The 22,739-nt window shown below is 32.1% G+C and overlaps 2 protein-coding genes across 12 annotated transcripts in view; one reads left to right on the plus strand and one right to left on the minus strand.

The window, feature by feature from the left end:
• LOC115880030 (oocyte zinc finger protein XlCOF22-like) overlaps positions 1 to 522 on the minus strand; it is a 37,831-nt gene extending 37,309 nt beyond the window's left edge. For 4 of the 5 annotated variants that reach the window (XR_004049789.1, XM_030897145.1, XM_030897143.1 and 1 more), the window contains exon 1: positions 140 to 522. Coding sequence is in view for 4 of the 5 variants with exons in the window: in XM_030897145.1 (XP_030753005.1) it covers positions 140 to 171 (32 nt within the window). In the remaining variant the exon portion in view is untranslated. The remainder of the gene's footprint in view (positions 1 to 139) is intronic. The other variant, XM_030897141.1, reaches the window with a different exon arrangement.
• A 381-nt stretch (positions 523 to 903) lies between these two features.
• Positions 904 to 22,734, plus strand: LOC115880020 (zinc finger protein 320-like). Of its 7 annotated transcripts, none has more exons than XM_030897126.1 (12): positions 904 to 1,373; positions 1,726 to 1,836; positions 5,217 to 5,309; positions 5,410 to 5,535; positions 13,549 to 13,749; positions 14,800 to 15,000; positions 16,263 to 16,499; positions 18,009 to 18,107; positions 18,164 to 18,274; positions 21,003 to 21,098; positions 21,160 to 21,252; positions 22,068 to 22,734. In XM_030897126.1, exons 1-12 carry the CDS (start codon positions 1,336 to 1,338, stop codon positions 22,132 to 22,134), a joined length of 1,473 nt encoding a protein of 490 aa, XP_030752986.1. In that variant the 5' UTR covers positions 904 to 1,335; the 3' UTR covers positions 22,135 to 22,734. The 7 variants fall into 7 exon arrangements, with proteins under 7 accessions (XP_030752986.1, XP_030752987.1, XP_030752985.1 ...); XM_030897127.1 differs by lacking the exon at positions 22,068 to 22,734 and adding an exon at positions 21,340 to 21,622 and having other exon boundaries at positions 21,160 to 21,201; XM_030897125.1 differs by lacking the exon at positions 22,068 to 22,734 and adding an exon at positions 21,322 to 21,620.
• The last annotated feature ends 5 nt before the right edge of the window (positions 22,735 to 22,739 follow it).

Here is a 22,739-nt window from a genome sequence, read left to right on the forward strand (position 1 = left end):
GATTCCATTTATCATTTTTAACAAATTATTATAGACCAAATCTTGGATACAAAATATACATCAATATCATTGTCTCCTCCCAAAACAATACCTCAACGTATTATCAAAATTTCTACATAATATAAAGATTAATACTTACGGTTTTAAATCTACTTCGTCTATGTTATCCATAGTTCCTAATAAAAAAAGGGGCAGTACCAGAAAGAGAAAAAGTTCAGTTCAGCTATAAGGAGTTATCTTGAAGAACACCAGAAGAACACCAAATACCAAATACAGATCAGTTATCACCATAGACTTAAAATAAAATTATCACCTATTGAACTTAATTCGTTTTATTAACATATATTCAGACACGTGTTGTCATTTATATTTTATATTAAGCTATAAGAAATTGTTTAACGTTTAGTATTATTTACAATATTTCTCATAAAGATTAGAAATAAAGAGAAACTTTTAACGCTTTTAACCTTCTTTTACTAATCACAACACGAATCACAACAAAGAATCACAACAATGTTTGACAGCTTTGACCTTAGTAGCAAAAAAAAGAACAGCGGTAAGTTAAAACTTGGTTAAAACCATACACTAATAGATATAAGGGTTAAACGCTTCTTCCACGATGCTTACAGAATGTGAGCTCAAACTCACTGACAACCAGGTCTCAGCGACCAGTATTTGATTTAATAATTTTTAACTCTATAAATTTAAGGGTCGACCACGACGACCACTTGATTAATTTTTTTTATCATTTGATTTTCAAGGGATTTAATCTTGATTTAATGGTCTAACCGGACCGTTGGTGGTCGCTGAGACCTGCGGTGTATTCTAGATTCTTGACTTTGTTCGCACTTTGCGCATACGCATTTACATGTATTGTTATATCGGCATAAATCCAGATAATTTGGCTGTATGAACGCATGTACGGTATCCCATATAACCAACTTTCTTATTTTATTTTATTTTATTCTTATTTTATTTTATTTGGCTGTATGAACCCACCAATAAACGGTCGAAGAAGCGTTTCAACCTATATCTCTGGTTTCAACCTGGCTTCAACTTCCGCTGTTCTTTTTTTTGTTTACTTAAAAAGGTAATTCCCAGGCTGTTAAATATATGTCAAACTTCAAACTCAAAACATATGATCTTTGAAAATTGTTTTATTTGGTATTTGCTGGTATTTGGTAGTTTTATTATTATTTGTATATCAGATAAAAAAATGTTTGTGTTAAAAATTGTGTGTAATGACTAATGGACCAACAATTCCGCACACTGGATATAGCTAAACTGAACCCGGATTATTTTTCCCTTTGCTATTGAACTTTTTTATTAGGAACTATGGATAATATAGATGAAGTAGTAATAGATTTAAAACCGTAAGTATCTTTATATTATGTAGAATTTAGGACTTCTGAGTCATGCATTGTCTTCAGAGAAGACAAGAAGACAATGATATTGATTTATATTCTCTAGCAAAACCAGATTTTGTCGATTTTAATTTGTTAAAAGTGAAAAATATCTATACTGCAGAATCAACCATAGATATGGTTTAAAAGATAGAAATGTATGCTTTGCCGCTAGGTATATCTGTAACTAAAGACTTATTATATTTCATAGTATCTCTTTAGGGTTTTTACATAATATTGATAGTGGAATTACAAATTTTATTATAAAATAATACAAGCTGATATTTGCAGAAAGTATATACTGTGAAATTTAATGTTACAGCCCAAAAGATGCTGCCTTCAATAACGAATCAATTAGTTTGGAACATGTTAAACAAGAAATTAATATTTCTGAAGAAAATATAAATGGATTATCAGATGATAAGTTTGAACTGTGAGTATATTTTTCTAAATGTTTGTGTTTTGATTAATTGTATGTGGATGGTATTGGCTCTACAACACTGCATAAAGAAAGAAAATGTTTCGTTTAATAATATGTCTATTAGATGTCTGGTGTTAGTGAAAACAAATAAGAAGATAAAAAACATTTATTATGTAAGCAAAAAGATATTTAGCATCTGATGATAAATATTTTGATATAAATAATGTCAATACCTTTGTGGCATTTTGGGTTTTTCGCTATTAGATGAAAATCTAAAAAATAAAAAAAATATTTTTTTGTAAAAACCACTTCATTGATCCAACAGAGACTAATTTGTCAGTTGTATATTACTAATAAAATAAATTTGCTTAACAGACAAAAAATGTTTAATGTTTCAGATATATTTCCACCTATCTCTTGGCGAAAAACCCAAATATGCTTTTCAATATATTTTGATATAGGTAGTCGCATTTAATAAAGCATGTCCGAATAAAGCTTGATTTTCATGCATCCGTTATCCGACGATACGTTGATACGATATTAATTTTATTGGTTGAATTTAATGATTTTGATTGGTTAGAAACGGTTAACCAATCGAAGCCTTTAAATTCAACCAATAAAATTAATATCGTATCATCGTATCGTCCGACAACGGATGCATGAAAATCAAGCTTAACTATAATAAATTATAGTATGTTCAGTAAGAGAACTTATAATGTAACAATATGATTTCGACAGATGGCATTTAAAGAATGAGAGAAAAAAAACAATCTTCTCATTAACTAAAAAATAAAATGACTGAGGAGCTTTTATACAGGGTGGCATACCTCATTCACCTCGGTTGATTATACGAAAACGGAAAGATGTAGAAAATGGTAAAGATGTAGAAACGGAAAGATGTAAATGTGCACAATTTAAAATTATTTTGAAATATAGAGGGTGTTTCAGTTACCAAAGTTATATTTTTTCTTAACAAACACGCGGTATTTTATTTCACTTTTGGATTCTTGGGCCCAAAAAAAGGCATTTATTATAAGGGTTATGTTTAAAATATTTTTTTCGAATATTGCATGCTGCAATATAATAAATTATCAGCATCCTGTACATTACTTTTCCGAATTAATTCTTGTGCTGAGTTTAAAGGTAGAGAAATAAACTTTACTGAAAAATTTTATTGTTTCCTTAAATTTATACTGGGGTACCAAAAATTGCTGATCTATTTTAAATATTTATTTTACATAAAAACTTTGTTATTTCAAATGCAACGCCCTGTATTTTTTAAAATAAATCGAAACAGATTTAAATGCTCTTTCAAACTATATTAGGGTATCTTATACCAATCTAGCTCAGATTTTGAATAAAAAGAGATTTTTCAATAAAATGGGCATCAAGATGGCTGGTGTCGCCATGGCAATTTTCTAGTGACAGTAACTATTTTCAAAATCGACATTACTTTATGGACATTATAGAAACAACCTTTTCTATAGGAGATAGACAAAAACTAATATCGGTGTCCGGAGCTCAATTTTTGTCAAAAACATGATGGTGAAAACCGCATATCGATATCTGTTACCGTTTCGGAGTTACGGGGTGTTTTTCAAAAATATGCATTTTTAACAAATCGCTGTAACTTTTTTGCTATGGAAAATTTTGTATTTTTATGCAAACATTTCCAAAGCACCTTTACGTAGAATTTAATGGTTTAAGTATAATTTTTTAAAATTAATAATTTAAGAATTATCAACAGAAAATTTGATTTTTTATATGGGACACCCTGTATATTTTTAATTAGCTGAAAATAATTTAAAATTACCTTTCTAAAAATATAGCACACTTGATATTTTGTTATAATCCCCTTCGAAATACAGATTTTTTAAAAGTTCGCCACTTTTAACTAGTAGGCTTTGGACCCCTCATTGATGATATGCCCTTAATGGAACTCGAAAACATATTTTTCCAGCAAGAAGACGCACCGCCTCTGAACGCTGAAGTTATCAGCAAATTTCTGCAGCCAATTTCAAGAATAATTGAATAGCTGACCAAGAATCCAGCCGTTGGCCGTCGAGGCCGCCTGACTTAGTGCCCATGGATCTAATCCTATGGATATATTTGCGCAAGAATAAAGGTTCCTTATTCTTCTGTATAATCTAGACAAGAATTAGAAATACTTGGCAGTTATGAGAGGGTATCTTTCACCCCCACTGAGTTAATGAATTCCGCAAGAAATGTTCAAAAACTGCCCCGTCTGTCCATAACAGAAGACGGTCGATATGTCGAACACCTGTAGCAAAATCTCATGTCCTGGTTTGCTATTTATTTTTATTGTTATGAGATATAGTTTAAATGTGTTGATGTTGGTTAAATATATTTTAAATTGTTACAAAATTCTGCATCTCTCATAGCAAATATTATTTTCGTTTTAAATGATGCTCACAGCTAGAATTTTTTTGCATTACTGCCGGTGCCGTTCAAAGCCTACTTATTTAAAGCGGGCGAATTTTTATATACTCTATATCTCGAAGAGGAATCGAGCAAAATATCAAGTGTGTTATATTTTTGGAAAAGTAATTTTAAATTCTTTTCAATAAATTAAAAATATACAGGGTGTCCCATATAAAAAATTAATTTTTCTGTTGATAACTCTTAAATTATTAATTTTAAAAAAATTATACTTAAACAATTAAATTCTACGTAAAAAGATGCTTTGGAAATGTTTTCATAGAAATACAAAATTTTCCATAGCAAAAAAGTTACAGTGATTTGTTAAAAATGCATATTTTTGAAAAACACCCCCCGTAACTCCGAAACGGTAACAGATATTGATGTGCGGTATTCACCATCATGTTTTTGATGAAAATTGAGCTCCAGACACCCATATTAGTTTTCGTCTATCTCCTATAGAAAAGGGTGTTTCCATTTAAAAGCGTCGAATTTGACCCACCCTGTACAGGGGGTTGATAATTTTTTTTTATTATAGCATGCATATTTAAATATCTCAAAAACCGAAGCTTGTAAACATATTTAACCCTTATTTTGTCTCCAAGGATCCAAACATGAAATAAAATACCGGGTGATTACTTACTAAACTGATTTATTCCCTTTACGTGGTATAGGAAATAAATCAGTTTAAGTGAAAATTTTCAGTTCGTTCAAAACGAAAGAATACTACTAATTTTAAATTGTGCACATTGCCTTCCCACATATACCCATAAAGTATTTTGTTTCTGCATCTTTCCTTTTTCGTATAATCAACCGAGGCGAATGCGGTGCGCCACCCTGTATATTTTTTTTGACTGCACGGCATAAAGTATCTAAAATAATTTTATATTTCTCTATGCTGCACAGGCTTCAATCAAAATTTAATTAAATTTTTAATTTTAATCAAATTGCAGTGATACCCAGGCTGTTAAACTTACCAACGAAGAAAGCCATCAACATGGAAAATATATTCAAACCAGGGTATCATCTAATGATAAATTAAAGATGTAAGTATAATTTCACAGTTTGCAGATTCTTTTATATCATTATTTCTATTCATAAATGTTCCATTTGTGGCTACCAATCACGATATATGTCATTCGTTAGACGACACGAGGAAGTTCACTTGGCACAGGAAGAACGACAGATGTTTCCTTGTGTGCACTGTGGCAAGAAATATGCAAGAAAACAAACCTTAAAATATCACCTCGAGGATAGTCATGCTGATTCCAGGTAAATTTATTGTTAGCATAAGAATTACTTCTAAATCATACTATATACTTCTTGTATAATTACCCTAACCCTGCTATACAAGGCTCTGAAGCGTAGTGTTGAGTGAAAATATATCGATATTGTCAATGTCCTAAGATGAATTATGGTAAACAAAGGATCTGTTGAAACTTTGATTTTGAGGTTAAATTGATAATATTGATCGGATGAAAACTCAAACTTGTATTCATTTACCCCGTGCATACACCGCGTTGAGGAAAATGGAAACACATGTTTGGGATAAGACAGTTGTTTCCTTTTATCTCAAGTCAGTACAGGGGTGCCAGATCTCACGATTTATCGTTAGATCTCACGGATTTGTATCACATCTCACGATCTCGCCATACATGCATAATTTTTTTATTATAGCATGCATATTTAAATATCTCAAAACGCGAAGCTTGTAAACAAATTTAACCCTTATTTTGTGTACAAGGATCCAAACATGAAATCAAATGCCGGGGTTTTACAAGATTATTTAACTATAAACGAATTATAGGGAGTTTTTACATTAATAATTTAACGGCCTTGGCACTATATACCAGTCAATCGTACATCGCACAATTCAAGCATTTTAGTTATTTCTTTTATATCTTCATTAATCTCATATATCATTTGATAAAGCTTCACTTTAACTCTATATTCGGGGCAGATTCTTCCGTGTACGTAACATATTTATTATCCCTCATTACTTGTATAGGGTTTGTATAGGGCAACGGCCCAGCTACGTCGAAACACCGGTTCCCATTAGAACACCGAAGTTAAGCGACGTAAGGCGATGCTAGTGGAGGGACGGGTGACCGGTTCGAAACCTGCTGTTGTCAAAAAAAAGGCAAAAGTGTAAAATCTATTGACACACACTGCTCATTCACGCCGGTTCGAGGCCGGATGAGATCGGATATCTCGTTAGTAAGAGTCGATTTAAACACTTGCCAAGTCGGTAGGCCATTGACCATGATATGGCCGAGGACCGCGGTTCGGATTCCGCGTAAAACAAAGTAGGCCCCGTCCAGATTAGCCCTGGCAGCAAAAAGGAGACCTTAACTGAAATCTTTACTTTGTACTTTTTTCATTACTTGTATATACAACAATCGCAGAATCTCCATAAGATTCTCTTCCAGACCTAAAGAAAACCACTTTTAAGCAACACGAAAATCGTTTTCGTATTCTAATCATCTTAATAATAAATTATAGTTTAAAAACTAAAAAAACAGGCTTTTGTCAATAACGCATTGAAAAGTACAACATAATGCTTTTTACTATACAGGGTGTCAAAAAAATTGTATATCTAACTTTGGTGGGTGATTCTACAGATAAAAATAAAACTAAAAAGTTTCTCTTAATATATGCCCTATAATGCTTCCCAAAGAAGTTACAGCTCTCGAAAGTGTAAATAAAAGTATGATATTTTGTTTATTTTTAAAGATATTTGTAAACCGTTTTTCCTGAAATTTGATACTCTTACACACATTTTAATGCCAAAGCGAATGGCGATAGTATAAAATTCCGTAACAGCCCTGAAACGGTACTTGCCATTATGGTAGCGAGTACCACTGGTGCGAGAAACCACAGAGCCTGTCTCTTGCGAAATTTTTTGGAACGCTAAGTGTCGGTTGTGAACCCACGAATGGCGAACCTTTACCTCTTTTGGCGAGGGAGTCAGCACGTTTGTTTCCCTCTAGACACTTTGTTCCTATCTCCTAATAAATTGAGTATTTTTCTACAATGAAAAATCGTCATAGTCTTTTCGTTGCCTCAAGCTATAGGTGTGTAGTTCGTGAACGAACTATTCCGACCCCGGAATGAAGGGAACTAGTGGTTTCTCAAAGAACTAGTTCCTCAGAACCTATTCCGGGATCGAGACTGTGACCGATATACAGGGTTGTTCACCACATACGACACGGAATATTTTAGCTAAACGATTAGATTTTTGCAAATTGTAAGGTTTGGGTTCCTTGAAGGACTATTAGAGCTACAATTTAAAAATATTTTTACAAGATATAGTGTCCCAAATAGATAAAAAATATCAAAGTCGTATTTTTTTAAATGGAATACCCTGTATATTATTACATTTTTAATTTCTACGATTAAAATAAAGGTAAATTTAATTAAGGTTTATTGCACTTAAACCTTACCGTTTTTGAAATATTTTCAATTTTGTGAAATTGCAGTAGAAATTTTAAGGCTTCATTTCTCCGAGGGTATCAAAGTTTTTAATATTAAATATTTACTGAAGTTTATTTATTGATCAGTTATTGTGTTGCCATAATAAAAAATTTACTCCCTTATTTTAAATAATTATTAGCTTTAAACGGCAATAACTTGTTTAATTTAAATGGAACACCCTGTATATTTTATAAGAATCAGATGCACAATTTAATTGACTATCAAATTGTATTATACCATTTTTTACCTATCTCTTCAAGTTTCCGTAGAAAATGCATTTTCTTGTAATTTAGAACTCATTTATCAATATACCCATGAAATACTGACATTTTAAATTATTTTTAAAGATGTACCAAATTTTTAAAGAGTACAGATACTAATATTGTCGATATAGATCGTTTATTTCATTAAAAAATAAAAAAAAAACTGTTTAAACATTTGCTAAAGAGGACCAATTAATATGATTCCAGTATTCAAACTACATTAATTGACTGTTTCCGTTGATTAATAATAATTGCTTCAAATACTAAAAAACTGAATTATGTATGTGTATTAGACAGTGTGGTAAAAAAACTAACACTTTAAAAATGTTATTTCATTTTTTGACAAACGCTTATTTATAACAACAGAGACGTTCATTTTCATAACTTATTATTACATTGATTTCTGATTCAAATCCGCATTTATTTAGAATAATTTATTAACGAACACAATTAAGTATGTAATTAATTAGTATTTGGACGGAAATACTGGTGGTATATTTAATTAAAGGTATTTTTAGAATGAATTTAGAATGAGTGGGAGGGGGGTTAATCACTGAGACCTTACAGATCCATTGTGTCTCCCTTTCTTGAGTCATAACTCATCATACAGTCCCAGGGCTTTGACAAAAGCCAGTATCTGGGACGGTTTTATAGAGGGTAGTTCTCCATCTCCAATATCAGTCGTACCAAAATTCATGGCACGAATGGTTGTCGTCTCGGCGCACTCAGTGATGAGGTGTACTGGTGTTTCCCCATCTTCCCCACAGAATCTGCATTCGCCGTTTCTTCTTAGTTTCAATCTACTGAGGTGTTCATTGAGATTGAGACAGTGTCTTCAATTGAGACAGTGTCCTGTTAAAAACCCCGTGACAATCCGAAGATTGTTCTTACTTAAACCCAGGAAGATCTGTGATTTTTCTTGATCATTAATTAAAGGTATACTCTTTTATAAAGATTTAAATAGTTTTCTTTTTTTTGCATACAAATGGGCTAGTAATATTATCGTTTTACTAAAAACGATAATATTACTAGACTGTACATTTTGTACATTTGTTGTTTTAAAAACAATCTAAAATGTCAATATTCCATGGGTATATTGATAAATGAGGTCTAAATTATAAGAAAATGCATTTTCTATGAAAACTTGAAGGAATAGGTAAAAAGTGGTATAATACAATTTGATAGACAATTAAATTGTGCATCTGATTCTCATAAAATATACAGGGTGTTCCATTTAGATTAAACAAGTTATTGCCGTTTAAAGCTAGTAATTATTTAAAATAAATTTTTAGACACTCTGTATAAGGTAGTATAATTTTTATTAATGCAACACAATAACTATCAATAAATAAACTTCAGTAAATATTTAAGAAGAAAACTTTTTATTATGCAAAAAAGATAAGATATTCTGGAATAACGTTCAGTGGCACAGTTACAACGTTTTACGACTAACAAAATTAATGCATTCTTAAAGTAATATACATATTTGTTTTTAAAAACTAAACTAAATTAACTCATAAACGTAAAATAGAATCAAAATTTTAATACGATTTGCTTTTTTTACTTTTCTTCACTTGGCAAAGTTAGGAAAAAATCTCTTGCTTCTGCATCTTCTATATACTTGCACATATCAACTAAATTTGCTTTTTTCTCAGCCTTAACGGGAATTGGTGTTGAGTATAATACTGACAAGTTTTTAACTCTAGTAAGTGGAAGTATTGTTCTTCTTAATGTAAAAGTTTTCCACGGCATAAGCACAGAATGCGATTGTCTTACCGAAACACATTTTGGATCATCTCTTTTAAATAACAACCACATTGATTCTGTTACTTTAAATTCTTTTGGTCGGGAGGTTCTCTTTTCAAGTATACTAATATCCAAAAAGTCTGACTGCTGCATGAGCTTTACAAAAAATGGTTTTGATGGCCGCGCATTAGCTATTAGTTCGATCCATTGAAAAGGGTGAAGTATTCTTGCAACTTTTTTTTGCCTCTCGATAAGAGCGAAATTACGATCGCAAGGCAAAAAACTGTGACCACTGCAAAGAAACTTTTGTTCTACTTGAGAAAAATAGTTCCACAAAACTAAATGGTGTAATAGCGTAACAATTTTAAAGTTGTTATTTTGGCCGACACATCTGTCGGACCAAATGATTAAAGACCTCGATTCACATCTCCCAAGCGGCTTAAAATGTGAAACTATAAGGACAGTAAGCAGGAGACGATTTCCGCAGATCCACGTTTAGCGGTCGTTTCATGCCAGACATGCATAACAGAGTCTTTGGTAGCAGGATTATGTATACAAAAGTTATAGGTTGAAAACTGACGTTGGTAAAAGACATTACTGTGCGTTAATGTAGGAGAAAAAAGTACCTGTTGTAAATCCATACATATCACTACTATTGATGGATCATTTTTTGAACGCTCTGTATCTTCTTTTAACGTCTGGTAACTTTTCTCGGCTTTTCTATGATGCACTTCGCTTTCTGCTTTAATCCGTCTTCTTTCCTGTTCGTTTTCCGCGTTCACCAACTTAGTATATAATAAGTCGCATCTTGCACAAGTGTCAGACCGGGGTACACCAAAACGAAGATTAAAATCTTCATTAAAGACGTCTCTGTATAAATGAAGCTTTACTTTAGACTCCTTAAATTTTCCTGGAATAATTCAAACATTTCTTTTCTGCACATTCAGATCAGAAGATAAGCACATTTTTTACATTTTTGCCGGCTATAATGGCTTTGCTCGGTTGGAAAAGATGTAATATGTTCTTTTTATATTATTTCTTAAATTTTTCTTGAATTTTGTGGGGCCGATTCAAGTGTTTGCCTCTTTTATCCTCAATGAGTGCCCATTTTTAAGTTTTTCCTGAAGTAGTTGAATTCTTCTTGAGTAACACAGTAAATTGCACATATAGTTTTTTGGCACACATCATATCTTTTTCCATTAAATGTTAGATTATACTTAAAAGAACAATGTCGTTTACTTATATTTTCTGGCGTTACGTGTCTTTTTATATCACATAACTCCATGCAGGCAACTAAAATTGAATTTTGTTCTGAATGGTTCACTTTATAAAACTGTCTATAAAGGTATTCCTTTGCAGCGTCACTTAATTCGCCGCATTTGTACTGACATTTACACTGTCGCTCCTAAAATAACAAAAACTAGAATAAAGTAAACAATCACATACAACTTTTTTCCACTTACCAGCAATGGTCCTTGTTTTCCCGGTTTTTCTTGGCCTTTCCTTGTTACATAACCTTTTCCTGTTTGTCTTAATATGCGTCTTTTGTTGTCCTTCCATTCTGTGATATTAGCTTTTCGTTTTTTGCCCTTATTTAGCGATTTTAAGCCGGCCGGTGACAACACAACACCTACTGCGTTGTCCATTTTTAAACAGTTACAACGTTATTCCACTAACGAGCAAACTTGTCAACTCACCCCACCCCTTAATATTCAAAATACCGCGACAGAAAATACTATCAGCCACGTGATAAGTTAGATATAACGTTATTCCACTGAAATCGTCGATATGGCGAAAATGTCGGTTACAACGTTTTTCCAGGGAGGTCTTCAATTAAATTGTGCATCTGATTCTCATAAAATATACAGGGTGTTCCATTTAGATTAAACAAGTTATTGCCGTTTAAAGCTAGTAATTATTTAAAATAAATTTTTAGACACTCTGTATAAGGTAGTATAATTTTTATTAATGCAACACAATAACTGATCAATAAATAAACTTCAGTAAATATTTAGTATTAAAAACTTTGATACCCTCGGGGAAATGAAGCCTTAAAATTGATACTGCAATTTCACAAAATTGGAAATATTTCAAAAACGGTAAGGTTTAAGTGTAATAAACCTTAATCAAATTTACCTTTATTTTAATCGTAGAAACTAAAAATGCAATAATATACAGGGTGTTTCATTTAAAAAAAATACAACTTTGATATTTTTTATTTATTTGGGACACTCTGTATCTTGCAAAAATATTTTTAAATTGTAGCTCTAATAGTCCTTCAACGAATTCAAAACTTACAATTTGTAAAAATCTAATCGTTTGGCTACAATACTCCGTGTCGTATGTGGTGAACAACCCTGTATAATAATATGCGACGACGACGGATCGGCTAGCGCGTGTAGCCCGATGGTAGGCAGGAGTGGGGAGTGCCAGCCGTATGTTATCGGATCCGGACCTAGAGGAACTAAATAAAAGACTAGTTTACGTACGTATGGATCGGGCCAGCGCGATCGATGCTAGGCAGGAGTGGGGAGTGCCAGCCGTATGTTATCGGATCCGGACCTAAAAGAACTAGAGGAACTAAATAAAAGACTAGTTTACGTATGGATCAGCCAGCGCGACTGATGCTAGGCAGGCGTGGGGAGTGCCAACCGTATGTTATCGGATCCGGACATAGAGGAACTAATTAAAAGACTAGTTCACGGGAATCTATTATTTCGGCAGATCCGAGATATAATACAAGGCGACGCCCATGGATTCGGCATTGTCTATTGCCACGGCCGGCGTAATTACCACAGAAAATTGTCGTGGATACTGTTTTTGATTTTTAGTTTGTTTTTTAAATATTTTATGGGAATGTTTCACTTTAGGTCCTTAAAATTAAGAAATATCTTATAAAACGCGAAGTAGATATTCTGAATTTTTCGACAAAAACAAAAAGCTTGAAGTGAGGAAAAATGCAATTTTTCGTAAAATTTTTGTAATATTTGCTCCAATTGATTTGTGATATAGTTTTTTAAACTCTGACTTGAGTTTCTTTTTTATTTATTTTTTATCTGAAATAAAACTTACTTATATGTTTTTAACATACACAATTACACGTCTCGTTATATCTCCGTACATTATAAAAATTGTACAGATCATACAGTGAATAGTTCTGACTGACAACGAAACGCATTAGCAAGGGGGATGTCAATGTTAGTCGGGAACTATTGTGAACTAAAGACCTAGTTCAAGGAACTATTCCTCTGGAGGAACTAGAACTTAGGAACTAGTTCCTCCCAAGAAACTAGAATTCCCACCTCTACCTCAAGCGCTTTCAACGCGGCTTAACTATCCGAAAATATGTTTATTGTTTCCCGGTGTTTTGCTGTTCTTTTAGCAGACGCACACAGATTTCAGTAGCATGTACTCAGCCGGGAAAGTTGTAATGTTTTCCAAGACTGTGGTAGACCTCAGTCTTTGGACTGCTGCAATAAATTCCTGCGCCAGATCCTTTTTCGTTCTTGGATCCGTCCGTGTACCAACACATTTCTGCATGTAATAAACCGTTTCTCAGCTTACCCATTCGTCCCTATTCGGAAACAGGACGTAGTAGATGCGTATCAAGAGTAGGACCGGTGCCGGTCGGTGGTGTGAGATCTGAGACCAGGTTTAATCCTAGATACGTACTTTACTCCTTTAACTACTTACTACTGGAAGTTAACTACATTTATCTTTGGCTTACTTGTTAAAATACAGACCTCCAATTTTTAGAATCGTTCTGTGCGAACTGCAAGACCTACGTTAAAAATGATTTTAGGTCAAAGTATGCGTCGAAAAAATTCCATAAATGTTCCATTTGTGGCTACCAATCACGATATATGTCATTCGTTAAACGACACGAGGAAGTTCACTTGGCACCGGAAGAACGACAGATGTTTCCTTGTGTGCACTGTGGCAAGAAATATGCAAGAAAACAATCCTTAGAACATCACCTTGAGGATAATCATGTTGATTCCAGGTAAATTTATTGTTAGCATAAGAATTACTCCTAAATCATACTATATACTTCTGTACTTCTTGTATAATTATCCTAACCCTGCTATATACAAGGCTCTGAAGCGTAGTGTGCCGAAAATTTTTTATATCAGTTTGGTTGGTCAATATTTTCTTTATTTGATATTCTTCTTCCAATACCTTTATAAAATGCGCGGGCGATAGTAGTGCACATTTCAGAAATATTTTCACACGTATATAGGGTGATTGAAATGTATTTAACGCATTGAGTCCCCTCTATTGGAATTACAGGAGGAAAAGAGCACAGGATCTTTCGCCGAACGACTTCTTCCTGTGGAGACACTCAAAACCCGTCTTTATGGGCATATCAAATACAGAAATTTAGATGAACTGAAACCGACATTTCTGTGGAATGCTAAAAATTCTCCCCTTAACAGCTTTGCATTGTGAGGCGTGAATTTCACAACCTGTGACAAAAAATGTCACAGCAAATTTGACAATAACAAAATACGATTTTGCTGGTATTTTAGTAGCTTTCTCTGGGCCGTATTATAAATTTTTAGTAATTTGAAGGTAAATTTTTGCAAATAACTTTTACATCCTTATTTCAAATAAAACGAAATTCTAGACGAACAACTACGTACAACTTTAACACCTCTTCAACAAAAGTCAAATACAATTTTTCCATAAAATCATCTGGGGACAAATAATATTTGACCTTTTCAAAATTTACATGGGATTTCCTATGTCCCTTTGTTCAGATGCACCATACGGTATAATAACTTAAAAGTTGTTATTGCTTTTTATATTATCTTATGTTATATTATATCGCATAATCGAAAAAAATGGCGTCCAGAAGAGTTAGAAATGACGAGCGATGACATTTTCCATATAGTTTGACAGATAAAATAACAGCGATCGTAATTTCCAAACCATCTCTAGTACCTACTTACAACGCAAGTCAGCTACATTTACTTTGTCTTGTTAAAATACTGCTACCAATTTAGAATTATTTTACGCCAATTGCAAAACTAATGTTTAAGACTTATTTTAGGTCAAAGGAAGCGCGGAAAAATATGCAAAAATGTTCCATTTGTGGCTACCAAACACGGAATATGATACATTTTGGACAACACCAGCAAATTCACTTGGCACCAGAAGAACGACAGATGTTTGCTTGTGCGTATTGTGACAAGAAATATACAAGAAAATATAAATTAAAATGTCACCTTGCGGATAATCATATTGAGTCTAGGTAAATTTATTGTTAGCATAAGAGTTACTCTTAAATCATATATATGTAATTTTATACACTTCTTTGATAACTACCCTAACCATATATCGAGTTGATCATCGAAACTCTGCGGTCTGGATTTTAACGCATAAGACAGTGATGTAGACAGCTTAATGTAAAATAAAATGTATTAAAAAGAGACAAAATTTGGGTCGACACCTGGACGACACGGATTTTGCATAAAAATTTCAAACCACACAAGTAGACGTTTACGAAAAATGTTACATCTAGGGTTGGAACTTTATTATTCACTATTAGTGATTCATTTTACTACAGCTGTAATAGATTATACTTAGTTTAGATATATTATCATCATTTCAGTAGCATACATGAAAGTCTTTAAAATAGCTTTTTAAAACCGGCAACACTGTATGCCGCTTTTGATTTTGTCTCTCTGTCTGTCAACTGATCATTTATATTATTCTCTGTCACACTCATTAAATTCGATGACCAGCAGGGTATACAAGGTGACCCAGTGTCCTGAAAAAGTTCTATATCAGTTTTTCTTTATTTGATATTCCTCTTCCAATCTGTTTGTTGAAAATGATCAAAAAAATGTTGAAAATTTTTATATTTTTCTTCACATTTTCCGGAAAATATTGAAACTTTTGAGTGCCGCTTGTTCAGTTTCGGGAAATTTTTTTATAGTGCTTCGCGAGAATGCAGTCTTATATAGTACAACGTCTACTATTTTAAATACCTTTTTTTACCATTTAGTAAACTGAAATCATAGATTACACAGATTATAAACTTATCGTCAAAAGCATTGTTTTTCGTGGTTGCAATTTTTGGAGTCGCGCACTAGTTAGGTTACTAGTTTGCGCACAAGCACGCCCACTTATGGTCTCTAAAATTGTGCACAACGCTTGACCGGCCTTGTGACCGGCCCAGTTATTACGCTGTTTAAACAGGAGTTTATTTTTGCGCACAAGAAAATTTACTCGTTTGCTCATCGTCATAAAAAACAATTTTCGTACCACGAATTAGGGACAAGATTTTTATCTGTATACTTATAGGATACTTAATCTGTGCTGAAATAATGAAACTCTAAATATTGAATAATTATAGCAGCTATTTTTGGTCATATTACGAAATTTTTTCAATCGTTTCGGGTCGACCTATACTACCAGTTAAAATACTTGCACTTATTTCTGGGGTACCTTATGTGTAATATAACGGGTAGATATCGTGAAGGTATATGTTTGACGTATCCTGTTTTACAGTTACAAGACTATTAAGCCGAAAAAAATCAATCACAAAAAAAAGGAATCAAAGAAAAAGTTCTATAAATGTGCAATATGTGACTTTCAAACACTACATTCACCAAATCTTACACGACACAAGAAAGTTCACTTGCCACCGGAAGAACGACAGATGTTTGCCTGTATACAGTGTAACACGAATTATAGATCAAAAATGGGTTTACAACGTCACCTCAAGCGTGGTCATGTTGATTCCAGGTAAATTAATAGTTAATATAAGAAATATTGATTTTGATGATTCCAATTGAAGGGTCCAGGGGAAAAGCATGATAAGCGCCATTATTTCTTTTTTTATTAATTTGCCTTGGTCCAAGTCTAATAGCAACCTAAAAAAATTTAATATCATTAATTTGCGAAAAAAAAATTGTCATTAACTCATCAAAAAATATGAAAAAAGTTCCTATAAACATGGGTATAGAAATGCATAGTTTTAGAGTTACAGAATGTTAAAACGTTAAAACTTTTTAAAATTAGGTTTTTTGTAATTATCTTAAGTACCATTATATTGTTATTTGAAATTGCTGTAGGTTGGACTAATAGTAATAACAACTAATACTAATAATATTTAATAATAAATTAGGTATACATATATATAATTTATTAATTTTATTTTTATTTTAATAGTTTTAATTGTGATTAATAAAATTGCGTTTATCTCATCAAGAAGGCCGAATTCGACAAAATGTCAAGAGATAACTTTTAATTGGCATTAAACGGCCTACACAATTTTGATTTTTGATGATATTAAAATCTAAAAGTCAGTGGCGCACGTTTTTTTTTTGAAAAATATTCCAGTGATAATCCATATGCACGTCCCTGATGAATTTATCGACACTTTTTTAGCATTAAAATATGTAGCACTTATAGTAATTTTTACCCTCAAAATTTCATTCAAATCACTAAAAGCACTTGGGAGAAAATTATAATAAATCGAAAAATTATTAAGACTTTCACACCCTGTAGCTACGAAACAAATCAAGCAGAATCGGTCCTATGTTGATATGAAAAATAACTTGATTTTCATGCATCCGTTGTCCGACGATACGTTGATACGATATTAATTTTATTGGTAGAATTTAAAGACTTTGATTGGTTAGAAAATAACGTAGTTTTTAAATTTATTGCATTTTCATGCCTCCGTTTATCGGATATACGTTGGTGTTATTTTATATTTTCGTTTCCATAACGATTTTGTTATTTTACTTATATTTTTAGTAAGGTTAGATTAAATTTGTTAAAAAAGTGTCAAAACGTTATCGTATGAACGGATCCGTTGACGGGCTGAAGTAAAATATTTACGGATGAAAAGTGACGCGAAAACGCTATGACCAATCAGAGCACCGACGGACCATCGTATCAACGTATAACGGATGCATGAAAATCAAGCTTAAATCTTATTTTTACGTCAGGAATCTCTCCACGAGAGATGGCACATGTTTTTTGAAACACTCTGTATATTTTGTAGGGACCAGTTAGATCTCCTATAATCTATGGTAAAACCCTAAAATTACGAAATTGGCGTTTATTATGTTTTACTCCTGGATCCTTCAATTCTGGTTAATTAAATTTAAGGTCACTGTTTTAAAACTTCAAACTTTAAACTATTCAAAATAATACCAATTATGAAAAAAGCTTATTGAAATATTGCTATTGGAACAGATATAATCAGGCACATATTTTGTCATTTTAATTGTTTATTGTTTCCAGAAATGCTGAATTTCCAGAAAAATCTCCAACTGATGAAGTGATATTAGATTCTTTAAAAATTGAACTTGATGACCACGCTCTGCTTTTGGATGACTCTAAGTATGTCTTTTTTTACTAATGGATTGGTCATAATGTAATTCAATCATCAATTTCAGAAATTCTGAATGTCTACCAGTGAGTAATGAAGTAAAATCAGAAGATTTTTTAAAAACAGAACCTGAATATGTCGCCTTGAGTCTGAATAGAGACATGCATGATGACTTTAGGTATGTGTTTTTAATGTATTTTAACTATTAGATATAGTGTTGAAACTAAAAGAATTTCGGACTTCCATTGTCTTTATTTATTTTGCTTACACAACGTTTTGATGAGAAGTACCACTGACCCTTATCAAGTGTGAACTATAGTCTGTCCAACGAGAAGATCCTTGACAGTGATATATGTCTCTGTCATTTTAATTTCAAAGTAGTTTATTTTATTTTACAAAGAAATAAATTGGTAAAACTGGAACGCATAGCAGGACTGACAAGTAACTTCAAAATATTGTGAAAAAAACTGTATAAAACTGAAAAAATGTAATCGAGTTATTTTATTTAATAAAAAACGGTATGTGTTAATACAAAACAAACAAAAACAAGACACCACATACCAAAAAATATAAAAAAGAACTATTTCTTACTTTCAAGCTTTATGAAACTTCCCGCATTTATGATTATATTTGTCAATATAACTTATGTACAAATACAAATTTGTAATATTCCGCAGGAATAAATAAAACAACATAAATAAAACAAACTATTTTATTAATAATAACACTTACCAAATTTTATATACCTCACAGGTTGATTAATTAACTTTAATCTTAATTTTTTTAAACCAGTACCTTTTGACATTATTTTTCTGCAGTACTAAAATCCATTATTTACCTATCGTGTGATGTCGATATTTTTCAGCTACGCCAGTTTTTAGTATGTGTTTAGTATGGTTCTTCTACCATATTCGAGATGCACTTATCTACGACGAGATGGTATACGAACTTTATTGATAGTAACTTTATTGGTGTATCTGTATAAGACTTTCTCCCTGGGCAGCAAGTATTAACCATAAACTGTGCTCTGGGTTCTACAGTTAATTTTCACTCGATTTTTCCTACACTTGACTTCAAAAGACACAAAACACTCGTAATAACACGAATCAAAATGCATCATCTTCCAAAACGCAGGGTATTGACAAAAGTTGTCACAAAATTATAACCTATAATTTGGCAAGACTTTGACAAACGTCAAAAATCTAAAGGCGAGTTCATACGCATCGGCGTCCGTTTGTCGTTCATCGTTCCGTCAAACCAATAAAATTGAAATACGATCTGTCATTTTTTAAATAAACCAATAAAACTGGTTAAAAACAACAAGTGACGACGCATGACGAATTTATATTTAAACCCATCCATAGTTAACTTAAAGATTATTAGAAACTTTTTTTACTAAAATAAATAGATTGGTATGGGACGTCATCTGCTTTTCTTCTGTCATCGTCTGTCGAAATCTTACCTGAGAAAAAAAAAAGAGTATAATCTAAATCCTAAAACTACTGAGCTTATACCGGGTGCGTCTCAAAAGTGGCTCACCCCTATAACTTTTTATTTCTTCATTTAACAAAATCGAGATTTGTTATGTTAGTATATGACAAATTAGGATTGATTGACGTATTCAATTGTTTTTGGTCACTTCCTGTTTCACCGGAAATGACTACAACTTTTGATTTTTAAATAGCACCCTCGGTATTTTTTTACTTTATTCGATAGAAAATGACATTCTGAATAGAAATAACATATCATATGTCAACTTTTGACATTCTCGCTTAATAAAAAATTGTATTTTAAAATCCAATCTAGAGTGCCATGGCTATGTTAAAAACACTAATTCTTAATCAAGGAGCATTGGCAAAATAGATTTGATCGTCTAATGTTTTTATTGTCTTGTCCTGGCCAGTTAGAAAATGCTCAAATCGTATTTTTAATCATATATCATTTTTTTCAGATGGAACGAGGGTGGCTCATTAGCATATTTGGAAAAAGCATTTTTTTACGAATAATTTGATACCACACACTTGGTATTTCGAGTCAAATTTTCGTTACGAACCGCAAGTTATAATTTCAAATAAATCATATGCGAAAATGTCAAAAGTTGACATATGATATGTCATTCTATTCAGAGTGTTATTTTCTTTGGCATAAAGTAAAAAAATACCGAGGGTGCCATTTAAAAATCAAAAGTTGTAGTCAGTTCCGGAGAAAAAGCAAGTGACCGAAAACAATTGAATGCATCAATCAATCCTAATTCATGTCATATACTAACATACCAAATTTCGTTTTTTTAACTGAAAAAATAAAAAAGTTATAGGGGTGAGCCACTTTTGAGACGCCCCCGGTATACTAGAGCCGAGCGTTAACTTGAAAGCCGTGCAGTCAAGCATGAGGTAGCCCATTGAGAATACCTCATATATTTATAAAGTAACCATATTGACTCCAAACTGCATTCTGTGAAGCCAAGCCGGTATGAGATGTATATGGACTACCTACGTTGGAACGTTTAATGAGTGGTTGCCTATTGTTGAAATTTCCATACTTGGATTGCTAAAGATTTTATTATTGCTATATATGAATACGGCCTCTTGAATGGGGTTCTTTGTGGATAATTTGACCTGGATAATAACTGACCATTTTATGTTGTGGTGCTTGGACAACACATGATCTGCAATGCCCGATTTCATTGTTTCACCACTTTGCGTATGTTTTTTTTTATGTTCGTCAAGTCGTACATGTAGAGGACGTTTTTGATTTAGATTCGTTTACACTTGATAACGGTCAGTGATACTTCTGATTGAATGTTGTATAAATAAAGATAATGGCAGTCCGAAATTCAACACTGAATCATTGTCAACCACATTTAAAGTAACATTAGATACAATATTGTGTTTTAAATACTCTTTTAGCGTTTCCAGTCATGCTGATTGCATATCTGTAACTGATAAAGTGATATTAGATTCTGTAAAAATTGAAATCGACGATCCGCTTTTGGATGACTCTAAGTATGTTATTTAAGTGTATTTTTACTAATATAATAATAATAATTTAATTAATTAATTCCAGAAATTCAGATTGTATATCTGTGACTAATGAAGTAAAATCAGAACCTGAAGATGTCGCTCTGTTTCTGGATAGAGACATGCACGATAACTTTAAGTATGTTTTTTAATGTATTTTTACTATCGGATACAGTATCATGTTTTAAATATTTTTTATTATTTCCAGAAATAACGACAATTTATCAGATTTTATAAAAACAGAACCTGAAGATGATGCTTTGATTCTGGATAGACATGCACGATAACTTTAAGTGTTTTTTAATGTATTTTTACTATCGGATACAGTATTGTTTTAAATATAGCGCGTTTTTAAACGACAATATTCATAACATAATTTTACAAATCTTGAATTAACTGATTTGTTTAATTTTCACATGTAAACATTTTCAGGCTGTGATAATTCTAATAAAAGTTTTACAAATTATATTTACAAGTAATTTTTGTTTAAGTTGCATTGCGCGATGATAAATGCGGAAATAAAATTATATTGTTTAAACTAATAGCGAGTAGTAAAAATTTCCTTTCGGAATATTAAACCTTAATAAATAATGCATGTAACTAAAAAACAAAAATTATTTTTTCAAAGAAATCAGTATACTTTTCATTTCTTTATTTAAAATTTAATTAATAATATGAAATGGATTATTAGATGGATGGATTATTAGGTCATTAGTATATTTTCCGAATATTTTAATGAGCCACCATCGTTCAAATTCGCATTTTACAATTTCAAATAAAACCATATGCGAAAATGTCAAAAATTGACATGTGATATGTCATTCTATTCAGAGTTTCATTTTCTATCAAATAAAGTAAAAAAATACCGAGGGTGCCATTTAAAAATCAAAAGTTCTAGTCATTTCTGGTGAAACAGGAAGTAACCAAAAACAATTTCTTTTTAATAATTTACAGTCGGACTCATTTTTCTCAATCCGACCATATTCTGGAACGGAACGCTCGAATCTCGCAGCCCGACTGAGAAATCCCAACTGAAGCGCTCTGCATGCTGCCAACAATCTGCAGAATTTTGTCGGCAGGAAGAAAATATTTAGGAGAGTGGAACTACTCTTTTCCTTCTACCATCATACGGCTGTGTTCGTGATTAAAACAATTAGTGGCTATAATAAGATTTACTGTTCATTTATATTTATAATAATATAACAAAAAAAAAAGGAATAACAGGAAGACTTTAAAAATAAATTATTAGGAAATATAATAGTTAATAAAATAATTTTTAAACCAATATTATACAATATAAACAATAATTATAGTACAGGATCTGGCTGCAGGATTATTACACTCATCATATTTTAAATCAAAACCTAATTTTTACGTTTATTTATGAATTAGGGGAATACACTTTTAACAGGGTGCCAATCAAAAAGTTGCCACAAACAAGGTATATGGGCCCGGCAATCATGCGTCGGGCGTCGGGCATCCTATAATAAAAAACTTAAGAATTTTGGATAAGTGTAAACCTAAAGTATGTTTTAGGATGTATTTCAGAAAAATATTTTACATAACTTCTACAGGATGGCTCGAAAATTCGTTGTGAGTTGATCGTGATGATTTTTTTTAACGAAA

The sequence above is a fragment of the Sitophilus oryzae genome, unplaced genomic scaffold (genome assembly GCF_002938485.1).
Source record: "Sitophilus oryzae breed Bouriz unplaced genomic scaffold, Soryzae_2.0 scaffold_1604_pilon_pilon, whole genome shotgun sequence".
In the NCBI taxonomy this organism is placed as follows: Eukaryota; Metazoa; Arthropoda; class Insecta; order Coleoptera; family Curculionidae; genus Sitophilus; species Sitophilus oryzae.

Coding starts and splice junctions, on each gene's coding strand:
- LOC115880020 (XM_030897125.1), top strand. CDS start 1,336: ATGGATAATATAGATGAAGTAGTAATAGATTTAAAACC. Junction 1,374..1,725: donor GTAGTAATAGATTTAAAACC/GTAAGTATCTTT, acceptor TTAATGTTACAG/CCCAAAAGATGCTGCCTTCA. Junction 5,310..5,409: donor TCTAATGATAAATTAAAGAT/GTAAGTATAATT, acceptor GTCATTCGTTAG/ACGACACGAGGAAGTTCACT.